The sequence below is a fragment of the Pseudorasbora parva genome, chromosome 25 (assembly GCF_024679245.1).
Source record: "Pseudorasbora parva isolate DD20220531a chromosome 25, ASM2467924v1, whole genome shotgun sequence".
In the NCBI taxonomy this organism is placed as follows: domain Eukaryota; kingdom Metazoa; phylum Chordata; class Actinopteri; order Cypriniformes; family Gobionidae; genus Pseudorasbora; species Pseudorasbora parva.
This window is the reverse complement of record NC_090196.1, coordinates 23349189-23364692: the sequence shown is the minus strand read 5'-3', so window position 1 is coordinate 23364692 and position 15504 is coordinate 23349189. Positions and strand designations below refer to the sequence as shown.

Here is a 15504-nt window from a genome sequence, read left to right as displayed (position 1 = left end):
TAAAAAAATAAAAAAACTGAAATGTTTAAAGTTTTGAAGTCTTTCTTTAATTTACTCTCACTGCCCAAAATAATAATAAAAAAATATTTATTGTTTCACTTATCATTTTTTTTTACTTAATTTATTTTAAAACTTTTATTTGAATATTTCCATTTTTCATTGTTATTATAATTTAAGATTATGTTCTTTTGTTTTTTTTTTTTATTTATTTTTATTTAGCTTTGGATCATAATTTTAGTAAATAGTTAGCCTGGATGCCAGCCGAACTCGGCCCCGCCCACAACATTTGAGCTGGGGTAGTTCGGTCTGAACCATAGAGGAGTGATTATGCCCGAACAGAAACTGTTTGGACCAATAAAATCATTAGGGCGGGCTTTAGACGATGACGGACAGATGATAAACAGTAACGTAATCATGCACGTCATCGTTTATTCCATCACGTGTCCAGACAGGGTTGCCAAGTTTTTACAACAAAACGCGCTAACTACTAGCCCAAAATTATCGCTTCTCGGGGGGTTCTCCGGAAAAAAATGGCGTTTAGGGGGTAAAATGTGTGTTATTTTGGCAAGGTTGTCTGCTAAAATTCGCACTCATGGGTCTATATATCACATAATAGTCGCTTCAACCCACGGACATGGAAAACAACCCGCGGGAAAAAAACGTGGACTTGGTAACAGTGCAGTTGAGCTCTGTTGACATTTGACAACTAAAGTAATGCGTTGTTTCATTGCTCTGATTGGTTGTAGGTCTATCCAATTGAGGTCTTTCCTGGTTCGGTTGAAACACGCCCCATAATCACAGCCCAGTGATTTGTTTCAGACTCATATTCTGGCTAGAATTGAGTATGACCACGTCAGGCTAGTAAATAGTACAACATTTTTCTTTTTCTTTTTTTTCTTTTTTTTCTTTTTTTCTAACTTTCATTTAAGTTTCTCATCTAGTATTTGTTTTATTTTATTTCAGTATGCCAATCTTCCATTATGAATATACTGTAAATGTTTTAAAACATATGTCATATGACCTATTTATGATGCATTTAATGCAGCATGTAGTGGCATGTGGTTGACGTTAAAGTGTATTGCGGGATGTAATTGTTCAAATGACTCTTTACACTTTTAGTTCAGAAAAAAGAAAATAAAGAAAATAAGAACAAACAAGGAATAGCACAAATAAATACAATTGAAAAAAATTAATAAAGTAATAAAATGTAAAATAACACTGCATATAATATTCACAATGTATATTAAATAAAAATGAATCCTTATTAAGTTACAAAGGTTATTCAGTCAAGAGCAATGAGTGATTTCTTTTATAGTTTGATTAACATTAAAAACACAGACAGCAGCCGGAATATTAGGCTGCTGTCACTTTAAGACATAATGCATGTATCCAGTATATAGATACTGTACACATGCTTTGTCTTTCTCAACTGTTTACAGTCACTTAAGACATAACTTGCTATGTTTTCATGTCAAGACGGGCATGTTGACATGCTTTGTTTGTGAATTTGTCCGCAAGAAGACATGAAAATGAACTCAATTTGGTATATTACCGTTACACGTAGTCTATTGCATTGTGGGTTATGATATCAAAATGCAGTGAGTAGTTTAGTAAAACAATGTATTCTGCAAATATATTCTAGTTATTTTATTCATCAAGGAAAAAAAGTATGCTAAGTATACCACCATGGACATGCTACTCAACAAAGCCATTTTGTTTATTGATGACCCATGTGCAGGCTCATGTTTTTGCATTCACTCAACTCACCACTTTCCAGTCCGGTTGCAGGCCTTCCTCTTTATAAAGGATGTAATCGATTCTCCTGCCATTGCCCTTCAGGGGGATTTTGCGCCCCTTCTGGCTGGGACAATGGTTCTTGCTTGCGGGGAACACCAAGTACTCTTTTCTCCCCTCTTCATTCTCCATCACTCTGTCAGAGAAAGGTTAAATGAGTGTTTACCGTGAATGCATAATTTATATATACACACATATTTGTGTTCAACTTACTTTTGTAGGCTCTCTGGTGAACTGACTTCCTCATCATATAGCCCACTCGTGTCCAGATATGTACCTGTACAATATGCAAATGTAAACACGCAACACATACAGGTTATATATGAACTGGATATAATACAACTGGATATAACAATATACTTGTATTTATTATATATAGTTATATCCTGTGAGTATGACTACTGAAAAGGCCCTAAAATCCATCCACTGCATTCAAGTAGCAGATATTTGATATCCATCCACACTCAAGGTCTCTTAAGAGCAAGACCAGAGTAACTCCAACATTAAAATGAGCTCAAGGGAAATCTGTATGAGTCACCACTTAGGTACCGATTTACATATATACATGATTCTAATTGGCCATCTCCACCCAAACGTTTCTCTCTTCTGTTTTTCCTCTTAATACTTCACTAATTCTAGCAAAGCCAGATTGACTGACTGAGGATAGTTCCAGTACTTTCCATGAAGGTGTTCTTTGTGACCACAGTTTTTACTTTAGCTAAATATATATACAATAAAGGATAAATTACATATTTAATAAAAACATTTATATATGTGTGTGTGTGTGTGTGTGTGTGTGTGTGTGTGTGTGTGTGTGTGTGTGTGTGTGTGTGTGTGTGTGTGTGTGTGTTGTGTGTGTTACACAGTATATATACATATAATAGTTTCCAAATTACATATAGTAAAGGTCTATAGAGAACCCCTGTTCTTGAGGTTAGTAACAAAATTGTCATCTTTCCATTCCCTTTTTACAGATCTCCGTACCCTCACCGGGCCTTGAACTTCAGGGGGGAGAAAAAAACAGTGTGCTATAAAGAAAAGTGGATCACGGCCCCCACAAATGGCCCCCACTAAAATCAGAAGTGTCATTAAAGGCCTGCTCTCCTTTAGATCTATTTCAGAAGTGGGGCTGGGCAAGAACTTCTCTACTGTGGTCTTCTGCCAGCTCTTCTAGTGCACCATCTGTGTGTTGCCGCGGTGAGCACAGGCGTGTGACATCAAATTTAGCTCTGACTTTAAAATCTCACACAAATTGAGACAGTCGTGGAAAAAAATGGTTACCATACTACAAGCAATTATTTGTGTGTGTGTCTGGAAAATGTTTAAAAACAAATTTTATATATATATATATATATATATATATATATATATATATATATATATATATATATATATAAAGATAGATATGCATATTTCTTATTCATCTATTATATGAGCACTCTTCTTTCTAGATATGGCATTTGCATTTGTATGCATTTCTTAGAAAAACCCATACTGGTAAACCACAAGTGCAGATCTCTACCCACTAACCCACAACAACTCCCAAGCTTTCATGACATTGCCTGTAAATCCTTTTCTTTCATTTTTCTTTTACTGAACTCACCTAAGGCCCACGGTTTGTCCTCTCCAGGACCAAGACGACAGGGGTCTTTATAATGAGTGAAGAGGGAATGCTGTTGTTCCAGCTTATCCTCTGAATGACAGAAACATTGAGAGACAGAAAGAGTTTCAGAAAGGGTTACATTGCCTCCTTCTGGTCATACACAACAAGATAGTTCAATGTCCTTCAATTTTAACAAAACAATATTTAATGTTCAAAGCAATTTTACAAGATACCTTAGTTGAATACAAAGTTGAAAAGCTAAATATTATGATATATAAATCATATAATTATATAATAATAAATTAGATTATAAATTGTTATATATAATTATTATTACTATTAATAGTATTATTATTATTGTTATTATTATTATTATTATAAAACTGCATAGTTCTGGCTCTAAAATATGATGTAAAAAACAAAACAATTTTTTTTAGTTCTTCTTAAAAGTTAAAAAGATAAAAATTTAAATTGTGGAAAAACTTGGAAGAACTTTTTTTTAATAATAATTAATAATGATAATAATTCTGCCATTTTTATTTGTAATTTTTTAATATAATAACAACAATAGCAAAAATAAAAACATTATTATTGAAAATAATAAAAATTATGAAAAAACATTTTGTAATAATTTAAATACATAATAACAACAACAATAAAACAACAGCAAGTATTATTATTAATAATAATTAATTTAATAATTATTAATATTACTATAAATAAATTATTATTAATGCTAATAATCATTTTTATTATCATTATTATATAAAAAAAAATATCACTTTTTTATATTAGTGTCTTTTCTCATGAGTTTTACAAAAACGAAATCTAATTGGGTTTTTTGTTATAACCATGTTTGAGGACAAGGACATTTTTGAGGGAAAATATCAGCAGGATTACATAGAATTAATTGAAACATGTTAAAATATGTTAAACCCAGATGTTTGGACATTTATTACCAGTAGCTAAAGGTACAATCAATTTTGCCTCCAAATAAATAATTAAACAACTGAAGGGCATTTTATATACCCTAAGCCTGCACACGTGGCCCGATTATTGTTTTAGCAATAAAACCTCCAGATGTTTTTAACGAAGAAAATGCTGGTACCCGAGGAGCAGTTGTCAAAGTTGAGGTCTCCGAGGATGACGTCGAAGGCCACCTGATCGTCCAGAACCTTCTCCTCGTCCGTGGGACCCAAGGTGGTCCTCTTAAACTCAGCTCCCCACTCCAGCAGCAAGTCCAACTGCTCGCAGCGCACAGATGCGTCACCTGAGAGAGGAAGACAGATTTACACAAACAATACCTATACCAAGAACTAAAATCTAATAAAAGAACAAATTTCATTTTACAGAGGGTTTTATTCAATAAAATGTGCACGGATCGCATTGTGCAAAACAACTCATTTGATTTCGGGGTGATATAATGAAATAGCGTCGCACTGAGGTAACTCTAGTTTATCACATTTCCACGACTCGTTCTGAGGCAGTTATGGCAGATGTAGCGCTTTAATGAGGACAGGGTGGGAAAACTGAGCCAAGAAGAGCGAGAGAGAGCAGTGAAGCATAGAAAAAGAGGAGATGGTCTGTAACATCTCCCCTCTGCTTTGGTAGTGCTGGCAGTAGCAAGTGTAAAAGAGAGCAAGAGAAAGTGAGAAAGAAGGAAAGAACAGCAATTTAATTGCAAATCTCGAACAGTCGCTGAAGTTAGACGTGTGTGTGTGTGTGTGATGCTGGTGCTAAAGTAACCTTTAAAAAATATCTTAAAGGCGTAGTGTGTAACTTCTGCACCACTAAGGCTTGTTTAATTACCAAGAATGATAACTATAAAGATATAGTTCTAAAAATCATTCTTAATATTAATAAATAGCAGAGTTCACACCACAGCTACAGTATAACAATATTGTTGGAATCATTTTCAGAACGTTTTTGCCAGGTGATGAGCGGTAAAAACATTGACAGCCAATCAGAATCCATCCTGCTGTAATGATCTTGAGCATTTAAAGCAGCAGACAAAAAGGAACAGAATATATCGTCCACTGGTGTGGATGCTAATATAACTATTGTTATAGTTATCTTTAAAGTTATCGTGAACAGGTTTTTTACCAAATGTTTTCGATAACTTGATTCTGATTGGCCAATCAAAGCATTCTCCAGTCATCTGTTATAATATAGTGTACTATTATATTCCCTTGCAATGTACACTACCATTCAAAAGTTTGGGGTCGTAAAGATTTTTTGTGACGCTTTAGATTACAGCCTGCAAAATACTGTGCAAGTAAAATTAATTTACAGAATAACGTGTGTGTATAGGTCAGTCCCTCCAGGACTTTGCGATATTTGTTTGTGATTTTTGAGATCAAAATGACTGATTTTGTGGTAGTAATTTCCAGAAATGTGGGAAAAATTGTTTTAATTAATTAAGATACCACATTTACCTTATGTATTATGTTAGATGCACAATAGTCATACTCGACAACAGATGTCATACATGACAACAGACAACAGACATACAAAATGCACAAATCTTGTTCTCAAATCTTACAAAAAATGGCTAGCCCAGTGGTGTGTATAGCTTTAATAACATGATCGCTTAGGGTGGGAAATATCTGGGAAAAGTAAATACGATTGCCTAATATAAAAAGTTCTCAAATAATGAATTAATCAGGTAAACATTCAGTAATAAAATAAGAACCAATAAACAAATAATATGATGACAAATAAATACAACATAAAGATACAGATACAAACAAGTGTTTTTTTTAAGTCGTTTAAAAAAACAAAAAAAAATTTAAGTCAGCCTACTGGTATTTTCATTCTTTTTTTTCAGTGCTTGTTATTTGATAGGTAACCTATTGGCTATATTAGGTTGCTTTCACTTTAAAGATTACTGCCTACAGTAATACACAGACCCAATACTGTCACACGTCCCACACCTATTCACTCAAGACATCGCCAAGACGGACATTTAGGCATAATATGGGTGTATTAGATTATGATTGTTCAAGGGCATTAAGTCAATCTGTATACTCGCGAGTGCTGACAGGCGGCAAACGCACAGAATCCTCAGCCAGCCTGACATTGGTCCATGTGTCAGTAGCGAATTGAGTTTGTGGTTTACAGCGCTTTTATTAAGTCCTTTTTAGTGTTATCGGGCATATCGTACTTTTATTTGGTCATTTATCCATTTAGAGTAATCAATTCCCCTGGTCCTTGGCACTTATGCAAAACAGCAGGCGAGAAAGATTCACTTTTACTTTCACAAAGACAAGCACAACAACGTCTGTCATCCTCATGAAAACAATTTATTAAAGCTTTAAATAAATTAGAGATAGTTCAATTAGATATTATTGATTTTTTTGTAATTGAAAATCATTTTGTGTGTGATTATTTTGCGGTGAAAAAATTATGCAAATTATGCAGGATCACAAAATAATGCCACATTTTGCTGATTTTGCGTTGTATTCAGCGATCGAGGAATCGCGAAAACTGGAGGGACTGATAGGTATAAGGAAACAATATGTAAAATTTGGGGAATAAAGAGGTAACTACAATTAACAAATTATTAGAACTAAACACACACATACTTAATAGGTACACTATAATTACTGAAGATTATGCTGTACATTTTCTTACGTAGTACTTTGTGGGCTGTAATCAAAAGCCTTTTTATGTCTATGAAAGAAATCACACCAAAGCTGCAGTAAAATTGCTGTAAAAAAGCAGTAATATTTTTAATATTATAAAATATTAGTACAATTTAAAAGAACTTTTTTCTAATTGAATTAATTTTAAAATTGATGATTTATTCCAGTGATGGTAAAGTTGAATTTTCAGCATAATTAGTCCAGTCTTCGGTGTCACATGATCATTTAGAAATCATTCTAATATGATGATTTACTGCTCAAGAAAACAGTTAAAAATAAAACCCTTTGGCAGCATATTATACATATATTCACTGTCACATTTGATCAATGTAATGAATCCTTACATTATATTTCTTTAAAAAACATCAAACTTTTGAATGGTAATAAATGAGAAAATGTAGCCTGGATGCCAGCCGAACTTAGCCCCGCCCACAATTTTTTTTAGGTCGGGCAGTTCGGTCTGGCCTCGCTCCATAGAGGAGTAATTATCTCCAAACAGAAACTATTCGGGCCAATGAAATCATCAGGGCGGGCTTTAGACGATGACGGACAGATGATAAACAGTAACGTAATCATCACGTCGGGCTTGGATTATATTTGTTCAAATCCTAAACGGAGAGCTTGTTTGTATATGCATTCACCTTCACAATTTCTCTCAGAAATGATGATCATGTTGGGTAAGTACTCTGTGTATCATAACATTCTTTTATTTTTTTAAACCACCGTCAAAGATTTGTTTATTCCAGCGCGCATGCAGACAGGGTTGCCAAGTTTTTACAACAAAACCCGCCAACTACTAGCCCAAAACAATAGCTTCTCAGGGGGTTCTCCGGAAAAAAATGGTGTTTGGGGGGTAAAATGTGTGTTATTTTGGCAAGGTTGCCTGCTAAAATTCGCATTCATGAGTCTATATATCACATAAAAGGACTTTGTTACAACCCGCGGACATAGAAATCAACCTACGGAAAAAAAACGCGGACTTGGCAACACAGTGCAATTGATCGAGCTCTGTTCACGTAGCTTTGTTGCTCTGATTGGTTGTAGGTCTATCCAATTTAGGTCTTTACTGGTTTGGTAAATACACGGCCCAAAATCACAGCCCTATGGAGCAGCTTCAGACTTATATTCTGGCTAGAATTGAGGATAACCACGTCAGGCTAGAGAAAATGCATATTAACCTGATAAATGTCACAAAATAAAACCCTTCGGTTGTTAATTTTTTAGGTCTGAAATTGTAAGACATTTAAGACATAGGTAATACTTAAATTAAACAGTTTAGGCTCAACATATACATTATAAGAGCAGCCACTGAGTTATCAAATTTCCTTCTAAGCTGATTGAAATCTCAAAACTGCATAAGAAACCAAGGCAAGTAACCTCACATACAAGTGTGTACATCAGACTAACTTAAATCCGCCTCTGCACTGTCAAGGTCTATAACATACACACACACACACTCATACAGTTTGACAGGGGAAAACAAGCGATTGAGAATTTCCAGAGATGCACTGCCTCCTCTATTAACTGAACCACACTTGTCCCTGAAAGTCCCTGTCCAGCATCATCTCCAGCATAATCAGATTTCTCTTGCCTTCTTCCCCATTTCTTGCCTTGTTCCCTCATGTTTAATTTATCCTCCTGAAATAGCCCCTGCTCTATAATTAGAATGGGTGGCAGACACACGGAGGCGTAGGTGGATCCCGGAATAGCAAGAGAATGTCTTTGTAAAAAATGAGGGCTATAGACCGTGAGCTTTAAATAGGGTTGACGCCAGGAACGGCTAGAGCCCGTCGTCATGGGAACCGGGATCCTGTGGGCGAGCGGGACACGTTGATTAATCGGAACGGAGAACAGGGGTCAACATGCAGTGATGTCACGGGCCCTGCATGTGAAGCGCCGATTCGGGAGCATGACACAAGCGACGGAGATAAAGCAGAGAAGAATCGTTTTTCACGGTTCACACAAAAACGCACACACGCACAACCGTTTCCCTGCTCTGTGTGGAAATCAAGGGTCGGGACAAACCTGTCAGGATCCCTCAGCATCAGCGCTCTACTCAGAGTACCGCAACTCCACCGGGGTTTATGAGTGTGTCTAAAAAAAATGCTGGAACCTTGTAGTCCTACCTACAAAAATAGCTTCGTAACATCACTAATTAACAACTTTTTAAATATTATAATTAGCTTCATTTAAGATATGAACAAGATATAATAAAGAAACATCCACTCTTGCATTGTATGTTCTTGCATTGGGGGGGGGGGCAATAAGGAGAGGAATGTGTTTGTTTAGTTTAATTTCAATATCAACAGTGTTGATACGTACTGCACCTTTAAGTCACTGTGATACGAATGGAATCCCTCTGTGTACTCTATGTGTGCGTAGACACCTACCTTCAATAGCATGCAGATGAGTACAGGTGATATATCCAACAACCCGTTGTTCCTGAGCAGAGCATCCAACCTGCACCTGAGAGAATAGAGCAGGAGGACAAAAGAGATTGAGGTGAGAACTTTGCCACATCAAACGTGTTACTGAAATGCAAAATCAGTTATGAAGTGCTGTCAAACCCCCCTGGGCCAGATTCTCCTGTCAGAACGCTCTTAGATGGTTGGGGACCATGTTAAAAGGTAATAGTCAAAGCATGTACAGGCTCATATTTTATCCAGCTGCACCAAATTCCTACATTTCATCTTGTTTTTCTTTTCTGGTTCATGCATAATATCAGCACATTAGTGAGCAGATGGACTGAATATTGAAATACTAAAGACCGACTAGTAAGAGCAAATTTAACACCAAAATTCTGCAATGTCAGCACATTGGATTGTTTTTTGCAGATCTTCACACACACACACACACACACACACACACACACACACACATGCACGCACACACACACACACACACACGTTTGTTTTTGTGACATATGGGGACATTCCATAGGCGTAATGGTTTTTATACTGTACAAACCGTATTTTATATCCCCCTACACTGCCCCTACCCCTAAACCCATTAAAGAAAACATTCTGCATTTTTACTTTCTAAAAAAAACTCATCCTGTATGATTTATAAGCACTTTGAAAAGGGGGGACATGGACAATGTCCTCATATTTCACCCTCTCCTTGTAATACCTATGTCATACCCATGCCATTATACACATTTGTGTCCTCATATGTCACAAAAACATGCCCACCCACACACACTCTCTGTGTGTGGTTTGACCTACATAATGGACACAAAGTCCTTATATTGTGGAGTTTATTCCGATTTTAGCCCACACTTCTCCTACTTTATGAAGACATGCCGATGTCCTTGTAATTTAAAATGCAAAATAAATACACTAAACTGGTTAGGTTTGGGGTAGGTTCAGTGTAGGGGGATAGAATATACGGTTTGTACAGTATAAAAACCATTACAACGATGTCCCCATAAAACATATGTGGTTTATGAGAACACATGGGTATTACAACTTGAACATGGTTTATGAGGACACGTCATGTGTCCTCATAAAACAAATGGCTTCAAAAACATAGCGTTTTTTTATTTTATTCAAAAAATGATACAAGTTTTAGTACAGTATTAAACCATTATATCTATGGAGAGTCACTGTAAACCAAATATTCAAGTGTGTGTGTGTGTGTGTGTGTGTGTGTGTGTGTGTGTGTGTGTGTGTGTGTGTGTGTGTGTGTGTGTGTGTGTGTGTGTGTGTGTGTGTGTGTGTGCGTGCGTGCGTGTGTAAAAAAAGTACAATCATCCAATTAAAAAAAATTAAACCCCCGGCTCTTAATGCATCGTGTTTTCTTCTTGAGCATCAGTGAATGTTTTCAGTTTTTGTAATAGTGCTGCATAAGTCCCTCAGTTGTCCTCAGTGTGATAAGATGGATCACAAAAGCATACAGTCACTGCTGGCAAATATGCAAAAAACACTGGAGAAACAAAGAATGTGCACGACTTGGAGGATTTAACTGCTCAGGACAAACAAGAGACTCACGACAAAACATAAAAAATCTGTTGTGGATCATCCAGGTAAATAACTATTAAACCAGCTATTAAGAATCAATACGTTAATTTTTGAACAGGGTAAGTTTTTATAAATTCCGCAATTATATTGTGAAGAGGACTAAATGATTCTGCAAGTGGTATGTGAACATTTGAGCACAATACTATAAGTAATAAGTTACATAAATCAGTTGTTTGGTGACTGTAGATAAAACTAACCCCCCGCTTTTGTCAAAAGGTGGCGCCCCTGAGCCCCTCCACCACGCCCATTTCTAAGTCTTTGGCCATATTTACCATGGGGTAATCTAGTACCCGGAAAGCGTACCTTGCATGGGGCGGCCATTGATAACCAAGCATTACCTGCTGTTAGCATCCATTGACTCCCATTCATTTTTGCGTCATTTTGACAGTGAATAACTTTACATCTGAGGCGTTTAAAGAAAGTTTAAAGACTTTGTTTATTTATAAAGAAACACGACCATTTATAAAAGGCCCCATTACCTTGTATTGCCTCGTAGAAGCTGTTTTTGTAAATAAAAAAATAGGCTAACAATTGCGTCATAACCAACGTGACTCTGTTGCACAGTAGAGAAATTACCGTATAGACAGGAGGAGACGCCCACAGACAATCTTTTACTATCTCTGAGGATGTTGTGGGACGTGGAGACATAAAGTCCGATAAAGTCAAGGGAGAAGAATGGGGAGAAGCCGACAATGAGCCAAAAGCAACGGGACAAAACATTTAAACAACGTGATTCGTGATTCACTTTCCACAACTACTAGAAGACCTACAACTGTCAGACAGGAGGCTCACGTCACATCTATGTCATCAAGCTCAGTCTGAGCCTGCGCAGTACGCTCAGCCATCAGGAAGTGAGTGCTTCTAATTTACTTCAGTTCTCGCCGTTGAAATCTATGGGGTCGCTGTGTCCATTTCTTTTACTGTCTATGGTATTTACTGGACGGCATCTCTGATGTGTGTGTGGAGTTTCATGCAATTTGAAACATTCTAAGAGTCTCAAAAGCACCCAAAAATAACATTATAGTTTGATGTGTTGCCAAGACAACAGTATAAAACATATCAAAAATAATTTAACATGTCTACATCTGCGGTGTCTTTACATTATACTGATGAAGTTTGAAGCTAATTGGGCAAAAATAAGATGATTTCAAAGCATTTTTAAAAGCGACACACTTCCTGCTGCCAGTTGGTGGCACTATAACTTTGATTCACAATAGTCACATCCATGTGATCAGACTCTTACACACACACAGATGACGTTTCATCAAATGTATCAATGTATGCAGAAGTTATAACACTTCCTGTTTCCCTTTTCTCACCATAAATTTGTCTCCAAAATCCGCTTGCAATTTAGCATCCACAAAATTCTATAAGTGAATTTAGGCATCGCATTATAATGCAAGATGTTTGTTTTTTTACTATAGTAAAGCATTAAATGACAGCAAAAGAAGAAAAATAAAAACTGGCATGCACATTGGTTTGTGTGAGTGTTTCTTCATTCTGCCATTTCTCTGTCCTCTTTTCATCCAGACGCCCCATTCAGTGTAAATCATTCAATGACTTCCATTGGCCCATTCCCAGCAAAGTACGTCTGGTCACAGTTTTCAACCCCCTTCCAAATACTGAAGCCCTCCAAGCTCCACATTTTAGCAGTGGGTGATAATAAATGTCATTGTTCTTTAGAGGTGATTTGTAGATTTAATTACACTAATGAGAGTCTGTCCATGTAGTCTCTACCATGAGCTCACTGCATTGAATCAAACAGAGCTACTCTTTCATTTCATTGCTGGCTTTTTTCCTTACTCAGCTTCATTGCCTTCCTCTGTTAGCTGCTCTCTTTCCCTTTCTGTGTACTTGCGTATGAATATTTCAAATGTTTATCCATGCTTGACTAAGTGTATGTTTGCAGTGACAGTCAAGAGGAGGCAGGAAACTGTTGAAAATAACATACAAATATTTATAAAATATCAATAGCACCAACAATTTGATGGTGCCTGACTAAAAAAAAAAAATTTTTTGCCTCATTTTTAGATTTATCTGAATTACAATTGCAGTTTAAATTTAACATTAACAAACTGATAAACTTTATGTGATGCATATTTGTCAGTCATACATAAATGAAACAAGTAAGAAAAAAATAAAACCTCTGTAGTAGTACTAATAAACTGAATGTGTTTAAGAAAAACGGGCATATATATTTATCATCAATAAATAAAATGTGTTTTTTTTTAATACTGAATATTGCTTGTTTCCAACCAGCCATAATTAAACCCTTAAATGCATGAATGTTTCGCCAGTCATTATTACATATTTGGGTCTTTAGCGACCCGAATCCATATGTGACACGAATGGATCTCTACCTGTCACGATAATATAAAATATTATATTAGAGTTAAAAAAAGCATATTTTTGTTACCTTTTGGAGCTTGAAAGGGTTCAGTTTGAGTAGATGTTTTATACCATCATCACTGCCCTCATCAGAGCTCATTTCCAGTACTTTCAGCATCTGGCTCATATTCACAATCTCAAACATATTCTCAAAACTATTATTTTCAAAATCAATATTTTAATTACTGGCAGTTTCTTCACCAGATCACCCATCAAGTGACAGTAATATATGATTGCGCTCTGCTCAGCGCTTATGCTCCAGAGCCATTTCAAGTTTTGCTGATGATACTTCCTATTCTTTTGTTTCCTGCCTGCGGTAACTATGAGTGAAACGTCACTTCATCATTGTGTGTTAGACATTGTGAGCTTTTGGAAAAGGTGTATTAAAGTAAACGGTCAGTTAGGTGAATGTAAACAGGCAGGACAAAAAATACATGTATGTCAAAAATAGCATTTCTGCACATTAGGATCAGACTTGCCATGGCTTATTATGATAATATAATCAAACATTTGAACAAAAAAAGTAATACCACAGTAATACCACATAAAATAAATTGTATAATTAAAATAAAGGAATGTTTAATAGCATAATTAGCTTTTCTGTGGTATAAAAATTGATATTCAAAAAAAGTGAAATGTTACTGGTATTGGTGTTGGATACTGAAATATAGCTATTGGTATGTAGGCCTGTCACGATAACAAATTTTGCTGGACGATAAATTGGCCAATATATTATTGCGATAAACGATAATATTGTCGTTCTGAGACCATTTTCATCTAAAATAATGATAATGGCATAATAATGCAGGTACATTTTTTCAAAGATCAATAAACTTTTATTTCTAAAGGCTATTTAACACTGAAAATGGAAAACATTTTAAATATCCACGGTTCGATTCTGTATGGTTCTTGTTTTTGTTTTTTTGTTTTAATCGTTAACACTCCAGAAATGTACTTCAGCATATGATATATAACTTAATTATCAACAATTTAGCATACAGAATTAAAAAAAAAAGTTATATCTTGTAATCATGCACAAACAACTTGACTGATCTCTGAGGAAAGCTAGGTGAGATTTATACAGCAAGAGAGACTGATGACATGCTTTTCATTTATTTGGCAAAAAAGGAGATTGTGTATTGCTATCCTATCTCTACAGGAACTTGTGCCTTTTTAGCACACAAAGATCGAACTGAAGAATTCACTTTTATCAAACTGCCAACTTGAGTGTAGCTTTAAGGCTTGTTTATACTCGAGTGCGAGGGTGCGCGGCAAAAATGACGTCAACAGAGACTCCATTTTGTTTGGCGCTGTGCACGTCAAATTTGTAAGCTTGCGTTCAGCTCCGCGCACAGTCAACGAGAGAGACGAGGAAAACAAGCAAGCATGCAAATGGAAATTATCGCAGCCGGAAAAATTATCTAACTCATTTTTTTAATTGTGCGATTAATTGATTTATTGACTATCGCGACAGGCCTATACGTATGTGCCCCTATTGTGTGACCTTGCACAATGCTTTATCTGAGCTAAAGTCCATGTAAGGTTGCGTTTTTTGATTGTGTGTGCATACATGCAAATAAGTGTTAATGAGCAGTGTGCTAATTGGAATGAGTCTGCCACTTGTGGGATCTCTTATAAGGTTAAAGATTACTTGCCCAAAGGAGAAACAGTCGGCTGGCTAAGTAATTCCAACACAAAAACACAAACACACACACACACACACACACACACACACACACACACACACACGCACATGCTCACACACACACACACACACCACACACACACACACACACACACACACACACACACACACACACGCTCACGCACACACACACACACACACACCACACACACGCACAGAGTCTGGCCGTCTAATGAACTTCCTCCTGTCCTTCTAATCCACTCCTACTGGCAGCTTGAATGCTGAGCTGATAACACACACAGCAAAGACATGACTAAAGCTGAAGACGGCTATACTTTACTCTAACAAAGCATAGCAAATAGAGTTGACCACAGCAGGAGCAGTGGGTCACAGTCTTTTCCCGCTGAAAGG

The 15504-nt window shown here is 36.3% G+C and overlaps 1 protein-coding gene across 2 annotated transcripts in view; it reads right to left on the bottom strand.

Moving 5' to 3' along the window:
* Positions 1 to 15504, bottom strand: part of smpd3 (sphingomyelin phosphodiesterase 3) — a 47933-nt gene that overhangs the window by 4792 nt on the left and 27637 nt on the right. For both annotated transcript variants that reach the window (XM_067436370.1, XM_067436371.1), the window contains exons 3-7: positions 9432 to 9507; positions 4506 to 4667; positions 3398 to 3487; positions 2008 to 2071; positions 1768 to 1930 (exon numbers count right to left, since the gene is read on the bottom strand). In XM_067436370.1, the coding sequence (XP_067292471.1) occupies positions 1768 to 1930; positions 2008 to 2071; positions 3398 to 3487; positions 4506 to 4667; positions 9432 to 9507 (555 nt within the window). The remainder of the gene's footprint in view (positions 1 to 1767; positions 1931 to 2007; positions 2072 to 3397; positions 3488 to 4505; positions 4668 to 9431; positions 9508 to 15504) is intronic.